Source organism: Empidonax traillii, unplaced genomic scaffold, assembly GCF_003031625.1.
Source record: "Empidonax traillii isolate 1590-97213 ecotype Southwest subspecies unplaced genomic scaffold, ASM303162v1 scaffold54:size2178333, whole genome shotgun sequence".
NCBI classification, from domain to species: Eukaryota; Metazoa; Chordata; class Aves; order Passeriformes; family Tyrannidae; genus Empidonax; species Empidonax traillii.
In genome coordinates this window covers 870,000-893,613 of record NW_020955247.1, presented here as the reverse complement: position 1 = coordinate 893,613, position 23,614 = coordinate 870,000, and the positions used below count along the sequence as shown (strand labels likewise).

Below are 23,614 nucleotides of genomic sequence, written 5' to 3'. Positions count from 1 at the left end.
AGCAAAAGACACAAAATTGAGCCTGGGGAGGCAAAGTTTGTAGGAATGAGATTGAGGTAAAAGAGGATCACTTAACTTTTTGCCATATCTACTTTTTGGCACTTAACATTCCTTGCTGCTATGAACAGTATGTTTAGGGTTATTAATTAACTACTGCATGAGCTTAGACTTGCAGTGCTGAAAGTCCCTCTGGGTGAGTCCCCTATGTAGAGGCTCACAAGGCACTCTAAAAACCCCAGTTTGTAGCTCTACAGTTGCAATGTGACCTCAAAGAACATCATTTATAGCTAATGCATATGTCTCTAGGTGACAATACTGTGCCTCCTGACCTGCCAAAAATATATTACTGATGTTACTAATTAGTAACTGTTGTGGTTTTAATCTAGGCCTTCCCTGGTTACCAGCTGGTAAACAAGGAAGGGGCAGTGTTCCCAGTATTCCATACGATTTTTACGTAAATCATGGTATAAATAAGAGGGGAGGAGCGGCCTTCGTTCTCTTCTCTTCCGCCGGAGTTCAGGAACAGTGGGTCCCTGCATTGGTCTCGCTTATCTAAGGCTGAGGCCTGCAGCATCCACTGACCTGCCACGTGGAGGCTTGGGGAGTGCTGGCTGTGTGTATGTCAATCCTGTTTTTTCTAAGGGACGTGGTGAGATTTGTTTTACTAGTTATTTTACTAATTCTTGGGTTTGATTGCATATATCTGCTCAGTGTCCTTTTTTTGTTCCCTTTTGTTCCTTTTCCCCTTTCCCTATCCCTTTGGGGGGTGTTTGGATTCCCTTTTGCTGTGTACATAGCATCTTAACTGTAATATACATAATATATATATATTTTTTTTAATATAGTTAACTTGATTTTCGAGTTCTTCAATTTACATAGTTTTTTTTCCTTTGCCCTGGAGGAAGTAGAAAGTGGGGAAGAGAGAGGGGCTGCTACTGGGGGGGTTGGGCATTTGGCAGGGAGCCAAGTCCAAACCATCACAGTAACCAAATTCCTTAATAAATTTCTAACATCTTCTGGTGCCTATATAATCCCAGCAATACTAAAAATCCCCTCATGCAGCAAGCAGTGATGCATGATCATAGCAGTTCACAACAGAACAAATGGAAGTTGTCTGAGACAAGGCTTAAATTACTATTATATTTTTGTTAAATTTTACTAGTTTGAATTAGTACTATTTTATTTGACATATAGATAAGCATTCTTTTTTGGGAGTATATATTTGAAGTTGTAATTTCTCTAGCACTAGCTCTGGCAGTGGGATATTTGTTAGGTTAGATCCACTTACCGTTTTAGAAACATTCCCAGTTTACTATTCGACAGAAATCTGACACTGGATTCTGCTGACTGCCCCAGTGTATGAAGCAATTTTTGCTGTTGATAGCTGCAGCAAATACAGGAGTTTGTACTGGTATGGTGAGTTAGAGCTTACTTTAATGTAATGCAGATCTTAGATAATTTAAAGTGTGGGAAAGAGCTGTTCACTGGCATACATGTAAGATGGAAAAAAACCTACAAGTATTTTCTTGGAGTTGTAACTTGCCAAAAACTAGCTAATCCTTCCAAAAGGGGAAAAATTATCCCAAACCATCCTGCACATCTGAAATTTTCTCCAAGGCTTTCAGAAAAACAGGGTGCACCAAATTTAGAACGGCCACTAAAAATTCTAGCACAGTCCTTTACTATTAAGCTGTGATCAATTTGAAAAAAACAAACTACAGAGCCTTGATGCATTTGGGTATATTGAGTGAAAATTAAAAAAAAACACCAACCACTAGAACCAAATTAAATATACAGAAGCTGAAGAAAAAGAAACTGGAAACTGGTGGACAGGAATTTCCTCTCTCTGAAGGTAGATTTTGTATGACTTCATAGTTCAGAAAATACTAATAAAATTCCCTGTATAAGGGTCCAGAGGGTTTGCAACTGTGTCCAGCAATATAATTCCCCAATATAACAATGTACAAAGGTTTAAACCACCAAAGATTATACTCTTTTCCAGGAGTTTTGCTTTTTTCAAAATAGTTTTGAAATGGTAATTAAATAGTCTCCCCAGGCCACCCAGGGGAAATTCAGACAATGTCCAGGGGCTTGTAGTGCACACCATGGGGATGTTCTTTTATTTTTTAAATTTCACAGCTACTGGGCATCATGCAGTGAACTAACAACAGGCACTCATTTTTCCCATTCAAAAATCACAGGAGATACTAAAAGGCATCACAAAGGCTGGATTAGAAGCTCTTTGGGTCTGTGGTCTAATTTCTGAAAAGCCCAATAAAACTTTCATTCTTATGTGATTTTTGGAGATCTCATGACACAGACTCTGGCACGCAATTTCCCCACTTCCGTCCTAATTTGTGGGTACCATAACAGTCTCCTCAAGCTGTGCTCCTCATGTACTCTGCTTCTTGTTTCCTGCTCTCTGGTTCTCCATGCATCCACTGCCATGGGGGCAACTTCAAGACATGGTGCCTGGACCATCGGTGCCTGGAGGGGTAACCAGGAACTCAGGCCCAGCCAACACCCTCACAGCAGATGACTTCACACCTTTGCAGTGGCAGCTAGACTTTCCCTATCTCTCACTGTTTCTGGGAAATACCATGATGTCAGGGATTTCTCACACAAGAGCAGTTACACAAGGCAAGGTCAAATTACAGCAACTGGCTACATCTGGGAGATGGCTCCAACATAAAGATGAGCTTAATGGTTTTGTATTACTCTATGGTCTGGACAGGCAGCTGGATGTTTTGACTGGAGGCTGACCACTGATGCTTCCTCAAACTACTGCTGTGAAGTTTTCTGCACAGGAGTTTCCTTCTTTGTTGTCTCAAGAGAATGAAACCTCTTGGAAATCTTATAGTTCTATTTCTGGTTTCACATGTGCTGTGCCAATGACTTCAGAACAAACATCCATTTCCATTACAGAAATTCAATTTTCAAGTATGGGAAGGTCCTGGCAATAGCAAACAAGTGAACAAAAAATTAAATGCATTAGATATTTAGAAAATACTAACCTGAAAGTAATTTAGGCTCCTGAACTGCACAATGACTAACATTAGACTAACTTTACATCTCAGTGTAACAGAAAAAGGAATTTGTGAGTGTTAAGAGTTGAGTAAAAATGGCAATTTTTAGAAAGCATTTGCTTACAAAATAAACATTTTTATAGAATCACAGAATATGCCAAATTAGAAGGGACCTACTACGATCATCAAGTCCAACTCCTGGCCCTGCACAGGACTATCCCCAAGAGTCACACCATGTGCCTGAGAGTATTATACTTTTTGAACTCTGTCAGCCTGTTCCAGTGCCCAACCACCCTCTTGGTGAAGAACCTCTTTCTAATATCCAACCTAAACCTCCCCTGACACGACTTCAGGCCATTCCCTTGGGTCCTGTCACTGGTCACCACAGAGATGAGATCAGTGCCTGCCCCTCCTCTTCCCCTCACAAGGAAATTCTAGACTGCAATGAGGTCTCCCTTCAATCTGCTCCAGGCTGAACAGACCAAGTGACCTCAGCAGCTCCTCATACAGCTTCCCCTCAAGGCCCTTCACCCATTTTGCTGCCCTCATTTAGACACTCTCTAATGGCTTAAATGCTCTTTTCCCAACATGTCTTTATGGACATTGAGGGACTGCTCTCTATCTGCCTGAATAGTCCAAATTAAGGAGTTTGAACATAGTCATAGTTAATCAGATTTTTAAAAAATAGATTTAAGTTCAAAATCTAAGGGAGAGTAAGAAAAATGTGTGAAAATAAAAGAGCAGTACTTGAAACACTACTATTTAAAGTAGAGCACTCTCATGTTCTCTGTACTCTATTTAGAGACGAATTGTGGTCTTTTTTGCTCTCCTCATGAGAGGAAATTTAATTTCCATTCTCATCTGGTTCTTGACTTTCATTCAACAGAGGCAGAATACTCAGCCAAAGTCTGTTATACACCCTGGTGGATTTATGAGTATGAATACTTTCTGCACTTGCTTGGAACTGAAATCCTGTAGCCAGTTCAATGGTGACATCAGCAGAAATTCATCATAAATTTCTGCTTTTCTAGGAATTTAGATGTTCATCTATTTCCCTTCTTGTGAGTCAATAGATTTCAGTGTTTCAGTTACAAATAGTTAGCAAACACAAATTGAGAAAACAAAGCAACAGAGATGCTAAACATTGCCATGCATAAGCACATACCAAGCACAGTTACACAGAAGTTCTTCATTCAACGTGCTAGAGGAAAGACTGGTGAAGCTGAAGAATGGATCCTAAGGAAGTACAACATTATATCAGTTAAAAGCATGCACTGTGCTCACCACATGCATTACATGGAAATCTACTAAACATGCAGTCAGATAGCCACAATAACATTTCAACAGATTTCTTTTTATGCCTGAATCTGTTACCTCTTTGAGATGTGTGCTGTGGACCTTTGGGTTGGTATGAAAATTTATTCTTTCCACAGTTTTGATGTTGACAAGAGTGACATGCAAACATGGCCTTTTCACAGACAACAAGCATTTCACAATGCAACCTTCAATCCTGTTAGAATTACCTCATACAATTCTTTAAATTTCTTAGGGACCTATGAAAACTGCTCATGACCTTACAATCTACCAGAACATCTTTGAAGATAGACTGTCTTTTCCTTTATCACTACGTAATCTGAAGCACTCACTTGAAAAAAGAAGCCATTGTGTTATATAAATACTTCCATATTAAACTGGTTGTTCAAGTAGATGCTGCATGTCTTTAAAGACTCAGACCAGTAGTTCATGTTGTGATTCTGAGTAAACTTTAAGAAATGGAGTCCCACTTCAATTTAGCCTGCTACCTCTCCTTTGAATTTTTAATTTAATTTAATTTCATTTCATTTTACAGTATGCTATACACTACTGTTCTAGCAGCACCCACTAACATGGACTGCTCACTGTTTCCCAGTTCTCTCTTTCCACTGTTTCTTTTCCATACCCATTTTGCCTCCTCTTTGCCTGAGATTTTCCTGTGTTTTTCTCCCGTTACCTTTTCATACTTTTTACAGTATATAATTCACTAATCCTTCTCTCCTGCTATTGGCCTGCTTTAAGTTTATTTTTTCATCTTGAATTTATTCTTCCACCTCATGTCTTTCCATCCACCCCTCCCCTCCCAGTGTGACTTCCACAGAAAATGAAATCATCTACCATTCCTTCTCAACTGTACTTTATCTCCAGAAACTCATACTTCTCTCCCCTCTACAAACACTGTGCCCACAGTATTTCCTCCCTCTGTCTCTTTCATTCAATACTTCATTGTCTTGGAAGACACATTTGTTCAAAGTATTTTTCCTTCCTTTAAACAAGAGGGACAGTCTCTTAAATGCAGACAGTCCTCTTTCTGTTGTGATCCCAGAAAAGGCACTGTTGACTGCAAAGACGAGATGATATGGATCCAGTACATTTTGCTACAGACCAGTCGTATGCTCTGACTCAAAAAGACACTGGGCTATGAGAAGAAGGTGGGCAAATAACACTGTAGCTCCCACAGAAGCCAAAAGGACTATCTCTGCAATTTTTCCTGGTTACATTTCTTATCAAGTCTTGGTTATAGGACAGGACAGGGGTAGTCCTTCAGATATTTACTCTTCAGATATCCCACGGCTTCAAGAGTGACATTCTCATTGTAAGTTTAGTCACTCAGTGCAATATCAAATATAATTTCCATGTGAATCATGGTTCTGTAGAAAGCTTCCAACACAGAACCTGTGAACCACATGCCCTAAGAGTACAGACTCTATACACAAGCAACACCTGTCACTCCTTAGAAAAGCCTTCCAAAATTAAAAAATGGATGGGATTTCTGAAGGTCAAATACAATAAAGTACTTATATGCATCCTTTTACTATAAAATGGCAAGAGGAAGAAGCTGTCACATTTATTCATTACTTAAAGAGACCAGAAAAAAAAAGGCCCGCCATTCTTTCAGTGCACTCACTGGCTTGTTTCTTCCTTTTGAGAGAACTGCTGGATTTCCCTTGCTGTCTGTTGTCTTCCTTCCTAATGAGGTAAAAGGCAGCGTCGATGAGGTTCTGACTTGGTTTGCTGTTTGACAGTTGTTATTGTTATTTTGGTTGCCACTCAGTGTCTCCATTATGGACCGAAAGGTTCCAAAAGGCCTTTTCAGCTGATCCCCTACATGCTCCCCAGAGCTGGGTGGAGCCCGCATGAGTCCTTTGCTCTGGTCTTTATCCTTTTCCTCATTTAGTTCTGACTCTGCTAGCTCCACTTGCACCACAGGCTCCTCGAAAGTTACGCGAAGCTTCAAATTCTGAGACGTTCTGCGCTTTGAAGACGGAGACTTGAGAGCACTCTTAGGGCTTGTGGCAACCTTTTGAGCAGTATCCGAGCTGGATGGAGAGTTGTCTCCACAAAACTGGTTCTGAGGTACCGTACCAGACTGATACGGGGTTTCATTATCCGGATCACTGCTCTCTGAAGTAGGGGAAGGACTGTGGCCATCCACAGACTTAGAGACCCTGATGCCAAAGGGGAAGCGGCGTCCTGCTGCAGAAGTGTGTTTCTTAAGCATCAGGTTCAAACTCTCTGTGCTCTCAACACTCTCCACTATAGGCTGAGGCCTTGGTTTGTCAGTTCTTTTCACAGGGGTGTTCTTGTGGTCCTCAGAGTTGGCTGAATCTGTATCAGACTCACTGAGAGACCGCTGCATCAGTTGCCTCAGTCGGGCTAACTTCAACTCCCTTTTCTCTGGCAAAATCTTCTTCACGTTCTTAGAGGATGCATGAGCGTCCTGAAATTCCAAAGTCAGCTTTTCCTGCATACAGACATTTTCAGAGATTTCCTTCCCCAACAACTGACGCAAGATTTTATCTGAGTCCTCATCTTTTATCTTGGCTCGAGTGCGACTAGAAGTTCCCAAGCTGCCAAGAATCTGAATCCCATCTTGGGTGTTCAATTTACTTTTTGGTGGAGACAATTCATCTGCTTCAGTTGGTTTCCAAGGGGGTTTGCCAGAAGCAGGAGATGATGGTAAGCTTAAAGAAAAAAAAAGAGGAAACGCCACAGTGAAATTAATGCACATTTAAAATGTGAAACTGCCATTTCCAGTGCATATGTCTGTCTCAGCTTCTTGTTACTTATCCTCTTCATCGCTACTCACATGGAATTTATTACTAGGATGCCACAGCAAAGATTACATAAGGAAGGATGTAACCCTGTTTCCACTCCTATTCAGGATCTGAGGACCTTCACTTTCTCTTATAAATAAAACTCCTTAAAATCAAAACTTAGAATGGTTATTTAAACACCAAATACAATTTTATGAGGAAAACTCTAGAGAAAGTAGTTTCCTTTTTGTTGGAGTTATCATGTTTTAGAAGGCAAAGAAACCTGCACAAGGTCAAATGCCTGCTATCTAAGTCACATCATAATACAAAAGTAGCTTATTCTAAGTACTGTGAAAGGACCAGCTCTCCACATTGCAATGATCTCATATACCTACACTCCATCTGGTACTAATAGCCATATAATACCTCATAAAAAATCAGGGCCATTTGCACTCAAACCCTTTTCAGATATGAAATACTAAAAAGCAAGAGAAAGGTGAGAAGAATGTATTTCAATGCTGTTAGAATAATAAATTAAATTTAGAACCCCAAATGTTTTATAGCAAGGAAACAGCAATTTCAAATAAGCCCAGTTTGCAAAGAATGTAAGTTATAGAGACCTTTTCTTTCCCTGTGACATATGCTAGAGCTCATAATACTTATATACATTCCTTTTTTTAAACTAATTTTCTGCTAAGCAAAGACAAGATGACCAAATTAAAGTTAGTGTGAGGCAGGCAAGCAGTTTCTGCTCTGCTGAGTCCATAGTTCTCACAGTGTAAAAAATTCACATGCCTGTACTAGCCACATCATTTTCAATTCCCTTTGTTTTGGTTAACAAAGGAAAAAAAAGCACAGACATTAAAGAATACGCATTTTTATATAGTAGACATTCCTAGTAAAAGTGATAGGTTCTTTTAAATCTGCTACTGACTCCCTGGATGATGATAATATCCACAAGTGAGTTCTAACTGTAAGGAAGAATAGTAGCCAACCACGAAATAAAATAAATAGAGTACAATTTTTAGACTTGCTCATTTAACTAAAATAACATTGAAACCTACCCTTTTACAGGAATAGTGAATGCTGAGAGATCTGCTCTCACCTGATCTTATCTGACAGTGAGAGTAAAACAGTCCTGGTGTTCATCAGTACTGAGATGTAAGACCACTTGGAAAGACCAATCAGCAAAAACCACAGAAACCAAATAAGTTGGAAGAAGACCTTTGGTCCCATTGTACCTATTGAGCTGGCAGACAGGGGAAGACAAAGATTTCTAAAAAAAGGACAAAACCCCCTCTTTCCAGTGTGGTTTTCTACTTCAGCAGGAGTTCAGAGTTTACAGTCCTTTTCTAGCTGAAGTTCCTTTACACACATGCACCTCTAATCCCAATGTCTGTTATCTACTATTGTAACTATCTGCACTTGCCTGAGAGTGACACATGAAATCCAGGGATGTGGAGCATTTGTACAGAAAAATGCTGGAGATTCTGTGAGAATTGAAAAAAAGTAGTCACTCATCCTATGAGTTCATACTTCATGACCCAAAGCTTTGCTCACCAATGCCTGCAGAAGCTTTTATTCTGGCTTTATACATAAACACAGATGTAGCTCCCTAACAACTCTGAAGCAAGGAGAAGCACTGGGTATGTCTTCTAGAGAGGAAAATGGATTAGAAGGTAATGATAAACTGAGTTCTATTCACATGTGAGCTACTTAATTCTTTTCAAAGTCATCTTTGGATTGCTGTGAGAGAGAAGCTGTGCTTGCTTGACTTCCATACATCACACTGTCAGAGATCCAGTCCTGTCTTCACCTTCCTTGTCTTTAATGTTTGAAACTTGAGTTTCTTTCTGCAACTTCTGACATGATATGTAAACAACACGTAAAATCTCTGAAGTTTTGACTTTTTATTCAAGCTACTGCACGTAAAAGATTTAATGAGTGTAAGGAGCCTTATTACTCTGAAAGCAGGATTTGTTGGTAACTGGCTTTCTAACTTACTCCTACCAGTAATGTACGGTGGATCACTACAAGGTCAAACTTCACAACTTTCCTATAGAGTTCCAGGATCCTCTGCTATTCATCTAATTCAAAATATAGTATATTTCACTTAAAACCGGTTTTTCACTCTGTTGGGAACGGGGGCTATTTAGTTTATACTCAAAAATTCCACTATTTACCAACATTACACACTGTCAAATTCTATGGGCTCAGCTTCGAGTCCATGAGGTAAAACCCCCACATTTTCTTTACAGAACACATCTACTACTTAGCCACATCACAGCTTCTCCTGATAACTGATATAAAAGGAAAATCCAGACTGCAGCTCAATTTTCCCACCTTACCTTGGGGATGTAGGCAGTGACTTGCCCTCCAACCGCTGGGCTTCTAAAAGCTGCTGGAGTTGGTTCTGTAATGTCACACGTTCCACTGTCTGTCTGCAAGAAAATTTAAGACTGTTTACCTCATACTGTAAAACTGTCTGCATTAGTAAGCTGCAGGGTAACAGACAATATCCTTTCCACTTTGTATTAAAGAAAGAAGTCCTCTTTATGTGTACTTTATGTAGTAAGTAAATAGAGAACTATAAAAAAGAACATACAGAGTTTGTACTTTTTTTTCTGAGTCTCTGTTGGCATTTTGTAATCACTGCACAAGAACAACTGAGACAACCTTACTTGTCAGATTATTTATTATACTTTATATAAGAAAAAGTGTGTGATCATAAGCAGCAGAGAATTGGAACTGAGTGTCTCAGACACAAAGATCTGGCAGAGCAAACTTAGGGCACTTTGGTTCTTACTTGTTTGTAGGAAGGAATAGAAATGGACAGATTAAACAATTACTTCCTATGTTTGGTGGATGGCTTTTACTGAGCTAAGCAATAGCTCAGACAACTGCTCTTTCCTCTTCTATCTGCAAATGAACTCACAGAGGAGCCCACTGGTCCAAGGACTGGTCCAATCTTCAGCTGCAGGACGGGGCTCGGTATGACCTCTGTGCCACATCTGCTTGCCGCCCAACCTTACCAAAGCTCCTGCTTGTGTTCTGCATCCATCTTATAGCACCTACTAGTGTTATACCTAATGCAGTTTATCACTTTCAGTGTGGTGTTGTGATTGTTTTGTAAATAACCTTAGAAACCAACACTTTAAAAATTGTAATAGTACCTAAAAATTGTTAGCAATATGAGAATGATACCCATTCTAGAAACAAAATTTAACATTTATCATGTGCAATCATGATATGTATTGTCCTGCAATGTACTTATTTCCATAGGAAGGACTCGGTTGAAAAATATAACCTACAAACCCTCAAATTGTTTTCCTCAAATAGTTTTACAAGAATGATGGAATAGAACAATTTGCCACACAAAGGTCTTCTCCTTTTCCCTGCTCCCATATAATTCAGACTTTCCATTCTAACATCAAAACACCCCTTCACCTTGTTGACCACCACATATAACATTCAATCTTGTTTAGCGACCTGCAATTTCCAGTGCCTCTAAACACTGGACAGACAGAATTATTGGGAACTACTGGAAAACAAAGCTTTTTATAACTGTACATATGTAATCTTTCACCTGAAACAGAATTGGTATATTGTGTTTTATTCCCTGGTCCTGATCAAATAACCACAGGAAAATTACTTTCTATCTGCTTCTCCCAGGCTTTGCTTCTCTTGCTGTATGAGTAATATGTTTTTAGTATTTTAATTCTTGTTGTATATGCAGAACTAAGACAGTTCTCAAACAGTGAGCTGGACACTTTCTTAGCTTACATGCCATTGGCAGAAGATTTAGCTGAGTTCCAAATGAAGTCTTTATAGCTAGCAATGTCAAAGCCAGAAAGAATCCAGATGACTTTTTAAACTAAAGGTTGTACTTGCAGGGTTGGGAGAAAACAAATGCTTTACTTTTAATACATCATAGAATCATAGAATTAACTGGGTTGGAAGACACCTCTGAGATCATCAAGTCCAACCCTTGATCCAACCCCACTGTGATTACTAGATCATGGCGCTCAGTGGCATGAATTTGAAATGTGTTTCAGAAATAAAGGTGTGATCTTGACATACTGCCTTGCCACCACATTTTACAATACAGCCATGATGTAGGTCCTCTCTTCCTTTAACTTTCCATCTTCCTTCTTCTAGCCTACAAACTTCCTTAGACTATTTTAAGATTACTCCTACCATCTGTCAACATTGGCTTATATTGCAGATTCTGAGATACCCTCTTTTAAGAACCAGGGAAATTTTTATTTGAAATTAGGTTGCGATGCAATTTCTCTGGGTTTTTTTGTCTTTTATCATTCCTTTAATTTCTTTTTTGAAATACCTAAATAATACAGCTAACAGTTTTCAATGTTTTTAGCTGTAGTGGAAATCTCTGACATGTCGTTTTCTGAGGTAATGTTCTCATTCCTCTTAAACATTTCCATTTTAAAAGAATTGAAGTTTCCTCCATTTTCACAGTTCAACTAGTTAGCTGAACTCACAGAAACTAACGCATCTTGCCAGCACTAACCCTAAAGATATATAACATACACATATACATCTAAGATAACATTGGAAACAAGGGATCATAGCTTCTGGAAGTTGCACTGCAGAACACTGCAAAGTATTAAAACCAGACTGATTGACTGATTTAGAAGACAAGATCACTGTAGCTTCCGGGTCAGAGAGTCTACTTACTTTATTGTACTTAATGGAAAAATTCTGGGTCTTCCCTTAGACAATGTTCCCAGTGAGTAATATGTAAGGACTCTTCTGTGTCTACTTAGAAAGCCATGTAGCCCAATTACCTCCTAATGAAATCAGGAAGCTCAGTAACTCAACAGGGAATAGGCTGATGCACTGGGAGCTCCTGAAGTATCTTTCATAATATGCTTTTTTATTTCTCCATTTTTTTCAAATAACACAAGAATGACCACCATACAAAGCAGAAAATAAAATGGCTTAACTAGGTAAAAAAGAGATGAACATTCTAAAGTTTACATTGAGTTTCTTACCATACATCTATATAACACACAATACCACAAAAAATCCCCATACTAACCAAAAACCCAGCAACTTGCACACACCACTACAAAAAAAAAAAAAAAAAAAAGAGACCACCCACCCAAAAAAACCCACCAAAAAACCCAAACACAACAAAACAAACCAACAAACCAAACTGAACCCCCCAAAAATAGCTATTTTTATACCTATTTCTGTGAAGTTCCAGGAAAACTACAGATTTCTTTTATAGAACACAGAAAAGTCATAGCAACAGAACATACTAAATTATTTTCTCAACTTCATTTTTTGGCTCCTGGTTTGTTTTGATAGTGTATCAAAAAAAAAAAAAAAATCTGTAAGTGTCTCATTCTTAAACTGATATACACATCCAAGTCCATAAATGTGGTTCAGTGCAACCATTTCAGAATGCAGGTCCATCAGCAAGCAGCAACGTAAAATAAGTCCATGGAAGCATTCATTTTATGTCATTAATTTTGACATGGTCTCTTCACACCAGAAAAGCCCAAACAATAAAAATCATACTGTAGGTAGGAATTTTTCACACTTGCAACAAAGGATTTTTTAGGCAGATAAAATCAGTGAGGGAATAAATAAGACTCTAAGACCTATGGAGACTTCAGGAAGAAAAATGAAAGCAGACTATTTAGTACAGTCTCTGAGAAACTTTTGTGACTGTCCTAAGTATTTTTTTTTTAGTTCAGAAGGCCATAATGCATTGACCAAACTTCTGCAATTATGAAGAGATGGAAAGCAAAGCTCACATTTTCAAGCCAGTAACAGCAGGATTTTGTGGGCCACATTCCTTTCTACCTATGGAAAGAATTGCTTGGTTCTTTCCCTCTGTTAACTGAGGGAAAACCCTCAGTTAATCCTCTTGTGAAGATCTGATGGAACATTAGTAGTAACTGCTTATTTCCTTCTTTCCTTTTTTAAATTAAAAAATAAAATAATAATAATAAAAAAAGGCTTTTCTCTCTGAATGGATACTTAAACCCAGTTCAGAACATTTTGTTTTTAAATTAAAAAATAAAATAATAATAATAAAAAAAGGCTTTTCTCTCTGAATGGATACTTAAACCCAGTTCAGAACATTTTGTTTTACTCCTCTGTATTTGTGAGTTGAGCTGCTTTGGTTCAAATAGCTGAAAGATGGAAGACTCTGGAAAAATGTGATTTTATTGTTTTTGTTTTGTGCCTTTCTTTCAGGAATGGCTTCAGTGTGATGTATTGGAAAACCTTCTCTCCAGAATTGCTCTGTGTTGCCTTCATGACTGGAAGAACTCATAAAAAGAGAATGCAAGATGGTTCTTTGGGTTAAGACCTTTGAAGATAGGTCTTGATAGGTGCTTGCCTAAGACAGTTTCTTTGTTGCTTTTCTTCTAGCTCAGTATCAACCATTTCAGTCTTCCTGCAGCTGAAAACACTGTGTTATCGGAGAGAGACTCTTATGCCTTATTAATGACCCACTCAGAATCATGAAATCACAGAATCCCAGAATATGCCAAGTTGAAAGGAATCCACAAGGATCACTGAGTCTAACCCACAAGAATCACATCATGTGCCTGAGAGTGTCATCCAAATGATTCTTGACCTGTCAGGCTTGGTGCTGTGACCACTTCCCTGGGCAGCCTCTTCCAGTGCCCAACCACCCTCTGGGTGAGGAACCTCTTTCTAATATCCAACCTAAACCTCCCCTGACACAACTTCAAGCCATCCCCATGGGTCCTGTCACCATGGAGAAGAGATCAGTGCCTGCCCCTACTCTTCCCCTCACAAGGAAGTTGTAGACTGCAACAGGGTCTCCCCTTAGTCTCCTCTTCTCCAGGCTGAACAGATCAAGTGTCCTCAGCTGTTCGTCCTACGGCTTCCCCTCCAGGCCCTTCAGCATCTCCCATGGTCAGCTCATGTTTACAGCAACTGAGGAAAGGCTGAAAAGCACGTAAGGGCTTTCAGTTTTTGTAGCGTTATTAATATAATAAATAAATAAGTCCCATGGGGACCGTGGTGAACACCAACGTGGTGGGGTAACGAAAGCGTGTTTATTCAAAGAGTCACAGCTTTAAATAGTAGTTTCAAATGGTCCCACATCACACAGGTAACTTCCCAAGCCAATCCCATGCAAGCATCCATCTGAGCTTGTGCAACAGAGTCTTAGAACTACAATTCCCAGAATACCTCAGCAGCACCTGGTGTAGCCACACCTGCAAGTTTTGATCTTGATTGCTCAGGTAATCCATCATGATACAATCATACCTCTTCTGTCTCTAGAACAGTGTTCATTGACACTTGCAAAAGTAGTGGAGAAAATACAGGAAATCCAGTTCAGCTGCCCAAGCTGGAACTATTCCAACATAACAGCCATTTGAAGTGACTTAGACTGTAAAATGGACTTCTGTTGCCATCTGATGTTTTCAGGACCTTCAGAGGTGCTGAAGCCAACAGATTCTCGTGCTATGCTAGACGTCCCCTTGAGAAGCTATTGCAGGCAGGTACTTTGTACCATCCTTGGATTATTAAGAAGGATAGGGAGGGCTAGAGTCTTCTTCCATCATCCTCTCTGCCTCCTGAGCATGAGCCTCAGAACATGCTCCATTGCTTCTATCAAAACCACTCGTGGCCTGGGGCCTGCAGCCCAAACAGCCATGCAGAAGCTGCTCTTTTAAGCAGAAAATGGAATATTTCACTGCCTCAGTAAATTGCAACAGGGTTGCACAAGAGACCTACATCTCTTTGTAGAAGAGGAAGAAAAGGCTGCTGCTGCACTTATTGGAACTAATCTGAATCCTGAAAAATAGACTGATGAAGGGAAGCAGATTTAATTCCAAGCAAGGAAACCCATCAGGGACCAGACACGAATCATTTAAATTACTTCCTATGGATGCAATCTATGAGATGACAGTGGGGAGACTTGGAAAAGTGTTAATACTTTTGTCATGAAAGTCACAACTAGACTATTTCTGTGGGGTAAGTGGCCCGTTGACTGACATAATAACTTTTTCTCTTCTATATGAGAGGTAACAAATCAAGTACTGGGTGAAGACTGAAGAGAACTGAAACATGGAGGCTCTGTGGTTGCCATTTCTACCTCTGGATGCGTGGGGTATTTTTTATTCCGGGTAATAGTGAAAATAAGTTTCATTATATATTGAGTCAGATGCTAATGCAGTCTACTCAGGAAATGCCCTAGATTCTATTTTTCTTTCCTTTATGTCATCTGATTTTATTTTTCAGCAAATGAACCAACTTATAGGTACTTTGAAATACCCAGGGAACACTGTCAGAGTGTGAAATTATGAAAGTTGAAAGTTATAATAATCTTCAGTTTACTGTTTGTATTTTTGACAGCATAAATGTAATAGAAGAATGAAGATACAATAGAGAGAAAACACCAAGGTAAAGACAGGGAGATCACTTACCAGCTACTGTCATGGGCAAAACAGGCTTGACTTGGGGAATTTAACTTAATTCATCGTCAATTAGGATAAATATTTCATTATTGGTTTGGGATTGGGGAAACAAAAAAGGACAGACATTTAAAACATCTGTCCTCCCCTTCTGCAAGCTCAAATTTATCTGCACTTCTAGATTCAATTCTCCCCACTTCTCAGGCTTTACTCTAGGCACCTCTCCTGTCACTGCTGCAGGTTACACTCAGTCTTTTCAGTGAGCCAGCATGCAGCATTGGTCAGGGTTGATATGTAGCAGTTTTTCACTGCTTCTCCCTTTTTTTTGACTTTTCCCTGTGCTCTGGTGTGAGTCCTTGACAGGTTGCAGTCCATTCAGGAAATCACCAGCTCTTGTGTGGGGTTATCCATGGGCTGTAGTCCTTTCAAAGGATGTCCCTGTTCTACCATGGAACTCTATGGGCCACAGTCCCTTTGGGGATGTGTCTTCTCCAACACAGTGCACCTTCAGCTGCTCTGACCTTGGTGTTCCCTCTGTTTGTCATTCTTCTGTTCTCTTCTCTCCCCTCTGGCATTTTCTGCCCTTTCTTAAACATATTTTCACAGAGGTGCTTCAAGATTGATCAATGGTTAGAGCTGTGTCCTGCAGTGGACCTGTTGCAGAGAGTTGTATCCAGCAAAGAGTAGGCCCTCACCTGTTCTCACTGAGGCCACCCTACAGCTCACCTCCTAGCAGAATATTATAATTTACGTCCAGTAAAATTAGCTACATGCTGCTTGCATAAAATGGTATGGTCTGCTCTAAACATGGGATTATCAGAAGTCATTTTCATGGACTGTGATAGCTGACAAGGTCTTGATCACATATCTAAACTGGAACAATGTTAGATCAGTCTTGATGGTTTCTAAGAGTCTTATGAGCCTATTGACATAAAAAGTCATAGTAACATCACCAACAGAAAGCAATTGCAAAAATTTGTGTTCAAAAATAACAGGTCCTTTAAAGAATGTTTAATAAAAACCATACTAAAATATTAAAATCAGTTCATATGAAGAAGAAACAGAAGATATTCCCCTCATAGCCATTGTGGGCTTTGGTGACCTTCCAAGTTCAAAAAAACTCCTCCAACTACTATTTCTACTATTCCTCCCAGCATCAACACCCAGCACTGTAAGTGGGAAAATCCACTCCCTGTATACAAAAGCATGCAATGTGAACAGAAACCACGGCCAGTAATGATTTGATCCCAAGGTATGCAAGGGGAAAGGAATTGGATTGCTTCATACATACCCTATTCGTTTTACACTCCTTTTATCTATGTTAACAGCAAACTGCCTCAAAGAGAACTGAAAAACTGAGCTGCTAAAGGTGCAAGGGCAAATACTTGAGAGTAGGAAAGAGTAGAGAAATAAGGCAGAAATATGACTTGAAAATGTCACATATACGAAGCAGAAGGCAGACACTGCAAATAAACTGAAGATGAACTAGTGTAGTTTTAAGACCAATCGCTCTGCTAACAATGACACACTTACTCTTTCAGCTGCTTAGTTAGCTTGACAACCTGAGAGGCCAACGACATACAAGTCTCCACAACTACTAAGTAGCGGGAGCACATGGTGTGCCCGTGTCGCTCAGCACTTTGTGAGGGTTTCTCTCCCACATGGTTTTGCATGGTGACATTTGCTCCATATTCAACCAATGTCTGTAAAAACATAAAAGGGAACAGAGACATCTGTAAGTGTCTTTGCTGTGACTTCTGATCACCACAAGAATGGCTGGACGCAAAGCACTCCTGAATAAAATGCCTGAAAATGTTAGTCTGAGCCAGTAATTTTTAAAATTCAGTCACTAACAAGTCTGTGTGCAGCTTGAACTCAAACCACATACAACTAAAATCTACCCCTTAGGTGCAACAATAACACAGAAGAAGTGAGCTGTGGTTCAGAAGAGCTATAAAAATATTATATAATTTCTCCCCTTAACAGTTCTACTCAATAATTTGTTTTCTGCTCATTTGTTTGCACAGCATAGCACTGCTTGTAGCATTCATACAGCAAGTGGGATCATCAAATGAAAACAGAGGACTTTCATTTGGTCACGTATTAATTCTCTCCTGCACTACAGTAATAAACTTTTTCAGATGCACCTATCTATGCATTACATAACATTGTGATAACTTTACACATGGTTGACCTAGAAAAGAAGACACAGGCAAGGGCAATTCAAAGCACATCTGTTCTAGATAACATCAGGGTCCAGAGCAGTGTGCCAGTCAGTTTATAGTGGGTGGTGATGAGTGTAATGGCTTACACCCTTAGAATCTTTTGGGAATGTCACTGCTTCAGTATTTGCTGACTCCTTTTGTGGTTTACATCTCAGTTCCTTACCACAGCAGAATCCCTACATTCAAAACACTCAGTAGAGCAGTCTCAGTGTCCTGGTTCCTTAGCTAACTAATGTTTGGATTTGAAAGGCGGGGCAGACACTTTAGGTCAGACAGGCACAAACTTCTTATTGTAGAAAAATATGTGTACAATGATTTTATCAGTCTGGTTGGAGTTTTGGTTTCCTAATGATGAAAGAGGTCTCCTTGCTTTGCACTTGCTTGGCTAATCCCTATTTTCTCTTGAAGATGTACTGAAATTTATATCAGCTTTCAGTCCGTAAGAAAATTTATGGCTTATATTCTGATACATATTCCTATGTTACTCACAGTACTATCAGAAAAGCCTAGCTTTCTGCTGGAGAACCATCCAGGTTGTGAGCATGACATTTGAGTTACTCTGGGACTTAAATACAGGGGGTTCTAAGAGCATAAGAACACTGTCAGACTGACTCAAGAAACACATTAACTGCAGCAAGAATTGAGATCAAGTCTTCATTCTTTATAATATATTTGTGATTATCAGTGTTACATACTATTTGCATTACTGGAGAACACAAATAAGGACCTAAATGTTCTCAGCAATGCTCAAATGCACTTTCTGAGCAACACCATAATACACCCAAAAACTACAGCTTATTAACCTAATACATGCACATGCAGAAGAGCTGAGCTCTTGCTTGAGTTATCCAAGCAGAGCTGGTAAGCCACTGATGATTAGAGACCTTGTTGACCCCAAACAGCAGGCAGAGAGACCTGAGAAAGAGGAATACTGGTCTGCCTAGTCTGCTAAAACTACACAGAAAGGAAAGTTATGAACACTCTTGCACTGTAGTTCATGGGTTTAATTTATCGAGAAAGAAAATAAAGAAGGAAGAGTTATGACCTTGCAGAAAGTAATCTTATAGTAAGGAACATGACAGCAGTGTCATTTGCTTATAAACATGGTGAATGAGAGGTCCAGGGAATCACTGATAGCCTGTGACTCTCCATTGCTATGCTGCTGCTTATAATTTCCTTGTCTCCTCTTTGACTTTTTTCTTCTTATCAGATTATTCACTGTACATTGTTTTAAATTAGAGTATTAGCTTATTGAGCAGAGGGCTTATTTTGTTTCACAGCACAACAAAATATCAACTACACTTAAGACTGTGAGGTGTTAGTGAAGTGACATTGCTAACACTGTGTATGTTTATGGTCATTAAATATTTTCATGACTTAATGCTCATGGTTTCATCACAAAGCACTTGCTGATTTGTATATTTATCTAAAATATAATAATCCTAAGAATTTAAAGCCATTTATTAAGGTTCATTCCTCACAGGGAAAGCAGGGCTAGTCCCTTTCTGATTTATTTTTATTCTTGAGAACAGCCTGTAGATGTCACCACTCCGTTCAGAATCATCTGTGCTCACTTCTTCAAATGCATTGTATATCTCAATGAGGAACTGTTGAGATAGCAACCCTAAATACACAGTGTATAGCAACCCTAAGCACACCCTCTACCACAATGGTGCTCCCTGCTAGTAAATCGTAAATATTTCTTCTATCCATTTTTTCTCATCTGATCATCGTAATTGTCTACAATACAATAATAAAACCACTAGTTGCAGAATGGATGTGATGATTTGTTTATGTTATTCTCATATGAGTTTCTAAAGTGTCTATTCCTCTCATCTTAAAAAAAAAAAAAAGACACATCCCCTCAATGAGAAAAATGTAGAGATTGTTGTGTCCTCCAAATCTATTTGACTGTCTTCAAGTCTACTAATTCAGCTCAACTATCACCTGCTTTGCTTTTTTCTCAAACTGGCTTTTATGGAGTTATGTCTTCTCTGTGTTCAGTTATATAAATAGATTGCTATATTATTATTATTATCATCATTAATAATAAACATAATCATCATAATCATCATCATCATCATCTCTGCAGCTTATTACAGACTGCCTCTATTTCCTTTTGGGTTGGACTAATACAAATCTTCTGCACTTGCAGTGGCCTGAAAGGTTATGTGGATCAGTTCATATGTGGTAACAGGACTAGCATGTTTACTGATAAATATCTGAATCTTCTGACTGAGAATTACTGCTCCTTTTTAGATGTGTCCTCCTCCCTAATGTGGGAGAGAAGTGTAACTTTTTTTTTTCCTTTCTGCCAGGTGGTTATTTACTCTTTTATTTGTTCTTCTCCAGTGACTAATTTGTTTATCAAATACCTTTCTGCAATTTCCTGGAATAATTATATTATTATTTCTCCTCCAAACAGTTTTCACTCAAAGTGGCCACAACACAAATACTGAAATGTACTCTTGTGACTAGTGGCGCTACCAGATTTGATGGACAGGGAGTATGTCTGCAATTCAACAGAAAGTTAAAGTGTTTCAGCTTCAGTCACTTACCAGCAGTTCTGATCAGCCAGGGAGGAGGTTGCTATGACTGGAAGTTGCCAAATGTGGCACCCATCTATAAGAACGGTGGCAAACAGAATCCAGGGAACAAGAGGCCTGTCACATGACCTCAGTGTCAGGGAAGTTCACGGAGCAAATTATCATGACAGTCATCATGCAACAAGTACGGGACAACCACGGGATGTTGCTCAGCCAATATGAGTTTATGAAATGAAGGTCCTGCTTGACCAACCTAATCTCCTTCTATGACAAAGGGATGAGTAAAAGGTTGGGCATGTCATCTACCCAGACTTCAGTAAAACATTTGACACTCTTTTCTAGAGTATTCTCCTGGAGAAACTGGCTTCCTGTGGTATGAATGGGTGTACTGTTCATTGGGTGAAAAACTGGTTGGATGGCAGAGCCCTGAGCATGGTAGTGAATGGAGTTACCACCAGTTACCAGCTGGTGGTTGGTCACCAGTGGGGCTCCTCAGGGTTCAGTATTGGGGCCAGTCGTGTTTCATATAACTGACAACAGGGAAAAGGGAATTGAGAGCACCTTAAGTAAGCTCACAGATGACACCAAGTAGGGTAGGAGCATTGATCTTTTTGAGGGCAGAATGCTCTGTAGAGGGATCTGGACAGGTTGGATTGATGGGCTGAGGCCAGTTGTGTGATATTCAACGAGGCCAAATGTCAGGTCCTGCACCTGGGCCACAACAAACCAATGCAGTGCGACAGAGTGTCTGCAAGGTTGCCTAGGGTACTTATTGATACCATCTGAACACGAGCCAGCAGTGTGCCCAGGTGGCCAAAAAGGCAAAAGGCATCCTGGCTTGTATCAGCAACACAGCCTGTGGCCAGCAGGACTGGGGCAGTGATGGTCCCTTTGTACTCAGCACTGGTGAGGCTGCACCTTAAATACTGTGTTCAGTTTTGGGCCTTTCACTACAAGACAGACATTGACATGCTGGAATGAGTGCAGAGAAGGGGAACAGAGCTGTAGAAGTCTCATGAGGAGCATCTGAGGGAGCTGAGGTTGTTTAGCCTGGAGAAAAGGAGACTGAGCAGAGACCCTATCACTCTTTACAACTACCTGAAAGGCGGTTGTTGTGAGATGGGGGTTGGCCTCTTCTCCCAGCTAAGAAGTAACAGGACAAGAAAAAATTGCCACAAATTGCACCAGGGGTGGTTTAGATTAGATACTAGGGAAAAAAAATCCACAAAAAAGGGTTGTTAAGCATTGGAACAGGCTGTTCAGGGACGTGGTAGAGCCACCATCCCTAGAAGTGTTCCAAAACTGTGTGGATATGGCATCTGAACACACGGTTTAATGGTGAACGCGGTGGTGGTGCCAGTTCAAAGATTGGACTTGAGGATCTCAAAGGTCTTTTCCAACCTTAATGATTTTATGGTTCTATGATTCTATGACCTAGACATCCAGTACAACCCTAAGACTTTTTTGGTATGTCTGCATTGAGTGTGGGTACTAGACAGAGGTAACCAAATTGGTTTATTCAGATCTGGCTCTGAGAAGTATTGCAGATATGTAAGCCTTTTCAGCCAGATAAATTACCACTTTTAGCACCTCTACAAAACAGAACTATATTGCTTTCAGTGGCCAAGATGATTCCCTGAGAATTAGTTAGAAATAAGCATTACTCTGCATTGTTTAGCACAGATTCATTCAAAGATGATAAATCTGAAAAGGATGGTTGACTCAAGGTATAAATCCTTCAACAAACTTTTCTGTTACGCCTCTCCTAAGATGGAGAGCTACAACTACTCAGTGAGAAAAGAAACAAGGAAAATATCAGAACAGTAAGAACAGTACACATACCTGCACCGTCTGCCCTTTGTATCACAAAAACATACATGCTAGATGTTTATGTATAAACAATATGATCATGTTTTTGTCTTGCACTACAACAAGTAGTTTTAGACTTGCAACAGTATAATTGAGAAAAGAATCAAAAACTTGGAGCATTTCAGTATTTCAGTCTGACTCCTAATGGTCTAAAATTCTTCCTACTATGTTTTAACATACCAATATATATTCCCATTTAGATCTCCCATAATAATTTTTGGGATAATAAGCTTGTTATTTAGAGGTGTCTGATATAACTCTCACTCCACCTGTATGCATCCTAGATAGCCATGTTGAGCAGCTATGTGAACAGCAGTATTTCCATCCTGGTCAACTTCATCCAGTGAAATCCCTTGTTCTTGCATAAACTGAAGAAGCCATAGAAGGATTTTCTCCTAGGGGAAGGGGGAAAGAAATGTCACAAAAATAAGAAATAATGGAATGCTAAATTATATACTAGAGCAATACTGGTACTGCCATTTGTTACAATTACTATCCAATAATTCCTTGTTTTCAGTGTCTCTTAACTTTGTAGGACTTAGTGTATCATGGGTCTCTCGTTTGGTTTTTTTTGTTGGTGGGTTTTTTCCCCCGGGGAAATAAGCTGAAATGCTTTATTTTATAAAAAGATGTAACAGGAAAAATATGAGTACTGTAACACATTCTGAGAAACTGTAGACAAAGAGCATGCCTGCCTCTGTGTTGGTGACAAAATATGGGGCAGAACAAACCACATATCAATCTGAAAATCAGCTTGTGAAATTTGGTCAAAGTTCACAAGCCTCTTTGGAAAATTAAAACAGGAGCATGCTTAACTCACAGACCTGAGCAGTTGGATTCTTCAAATCTCTAGCCACTTCCCAGCTCTGGGTGGTTGTGCTAGAGGAGAAGCAACACAACTAAACCCAGGAAACCTTGCTATCCTAGACTCTCAGTATATTGAATAACGGGCCATTTGTGTGTCCAGCATGTTGGGAAGGATCGGGAGACTTGGACTGCAAAACTTTGCAAGTGAAATTCTGGAAGTCAAAGCTGAGGTATGAACTTAATTTTGTACAAACACCACTCATCTTTTTTTTTTTTTTTTTTTTTTTTTTTTTTTTTTTTTTTTTTTTTTTTTTTTTTTTTTTTTTTTTTTTTTTTTTTTTTTTTTTTTTTTTTTTTTTTGGTGTGTGTATGTATGTGTGTGTGTCTGTGTATATAGGTGCAATACAAATTTATCTGGATATCCTGTTCAAAAAATGGATAGTTTATAAAAGTGCATTAAGCTTATTTCATATCTTATTTTCCCAGCAGGTTTATTTCAAAAAATTTCTTTTCTCTAGGAACTTTCCATGCCTATCCTGATTAAATTTCATTTTGCCTTACTGAATATGAACCATATTGAAAATCTAGAATAAATCTATAGATTACGTAGAAAACTGGGGTCCATTAAAGCTGACTACAGCT

General features: G+C 39.3%; 1 protein-coding gene across 3 annotated transcripts in view; it reads right to left on the bottom strand.

Moving 5' to 3' along the window:
* The window catches only part of SNCAIP (synuclein alpha interacting protein), a 93,940-nt gene that overhangs the window by 1,885 nt on the left and 68,441 nt on the right, over positions 1-23,614 (bottom strand). Inside the window, exons 7-11 of one of the 3 annotated variants that reach the window (XM_027879326.1) lie at positions 22,435-22,560; positions 17,059-17,228; positions 9,445-9,537; positions 5,968-7,024; positions 4,192-4,262 (exon numbers count right to left, since the gene is read on the bottom strand). In XM_027879326.1, the coding sequence (XP_027735127.1) occupies positions 4,192-4,262; positions 5,968-7,024; positions 9,445-9,537; positions 17,059-17,228; positions 22,435-22,560 (1,517 nt within the window). The remainder of the gene's footprint in view (positions 1-4,191; positions 4,263-5,967; positions 7,025-9,444; positions 9,538-17,058; positions 17,229-22,434; positions 22,561-23,614) is intronic. The other 2 variants (XM_027879327.1, XM_027879328.1) reach the window with 2 other exon arrangements.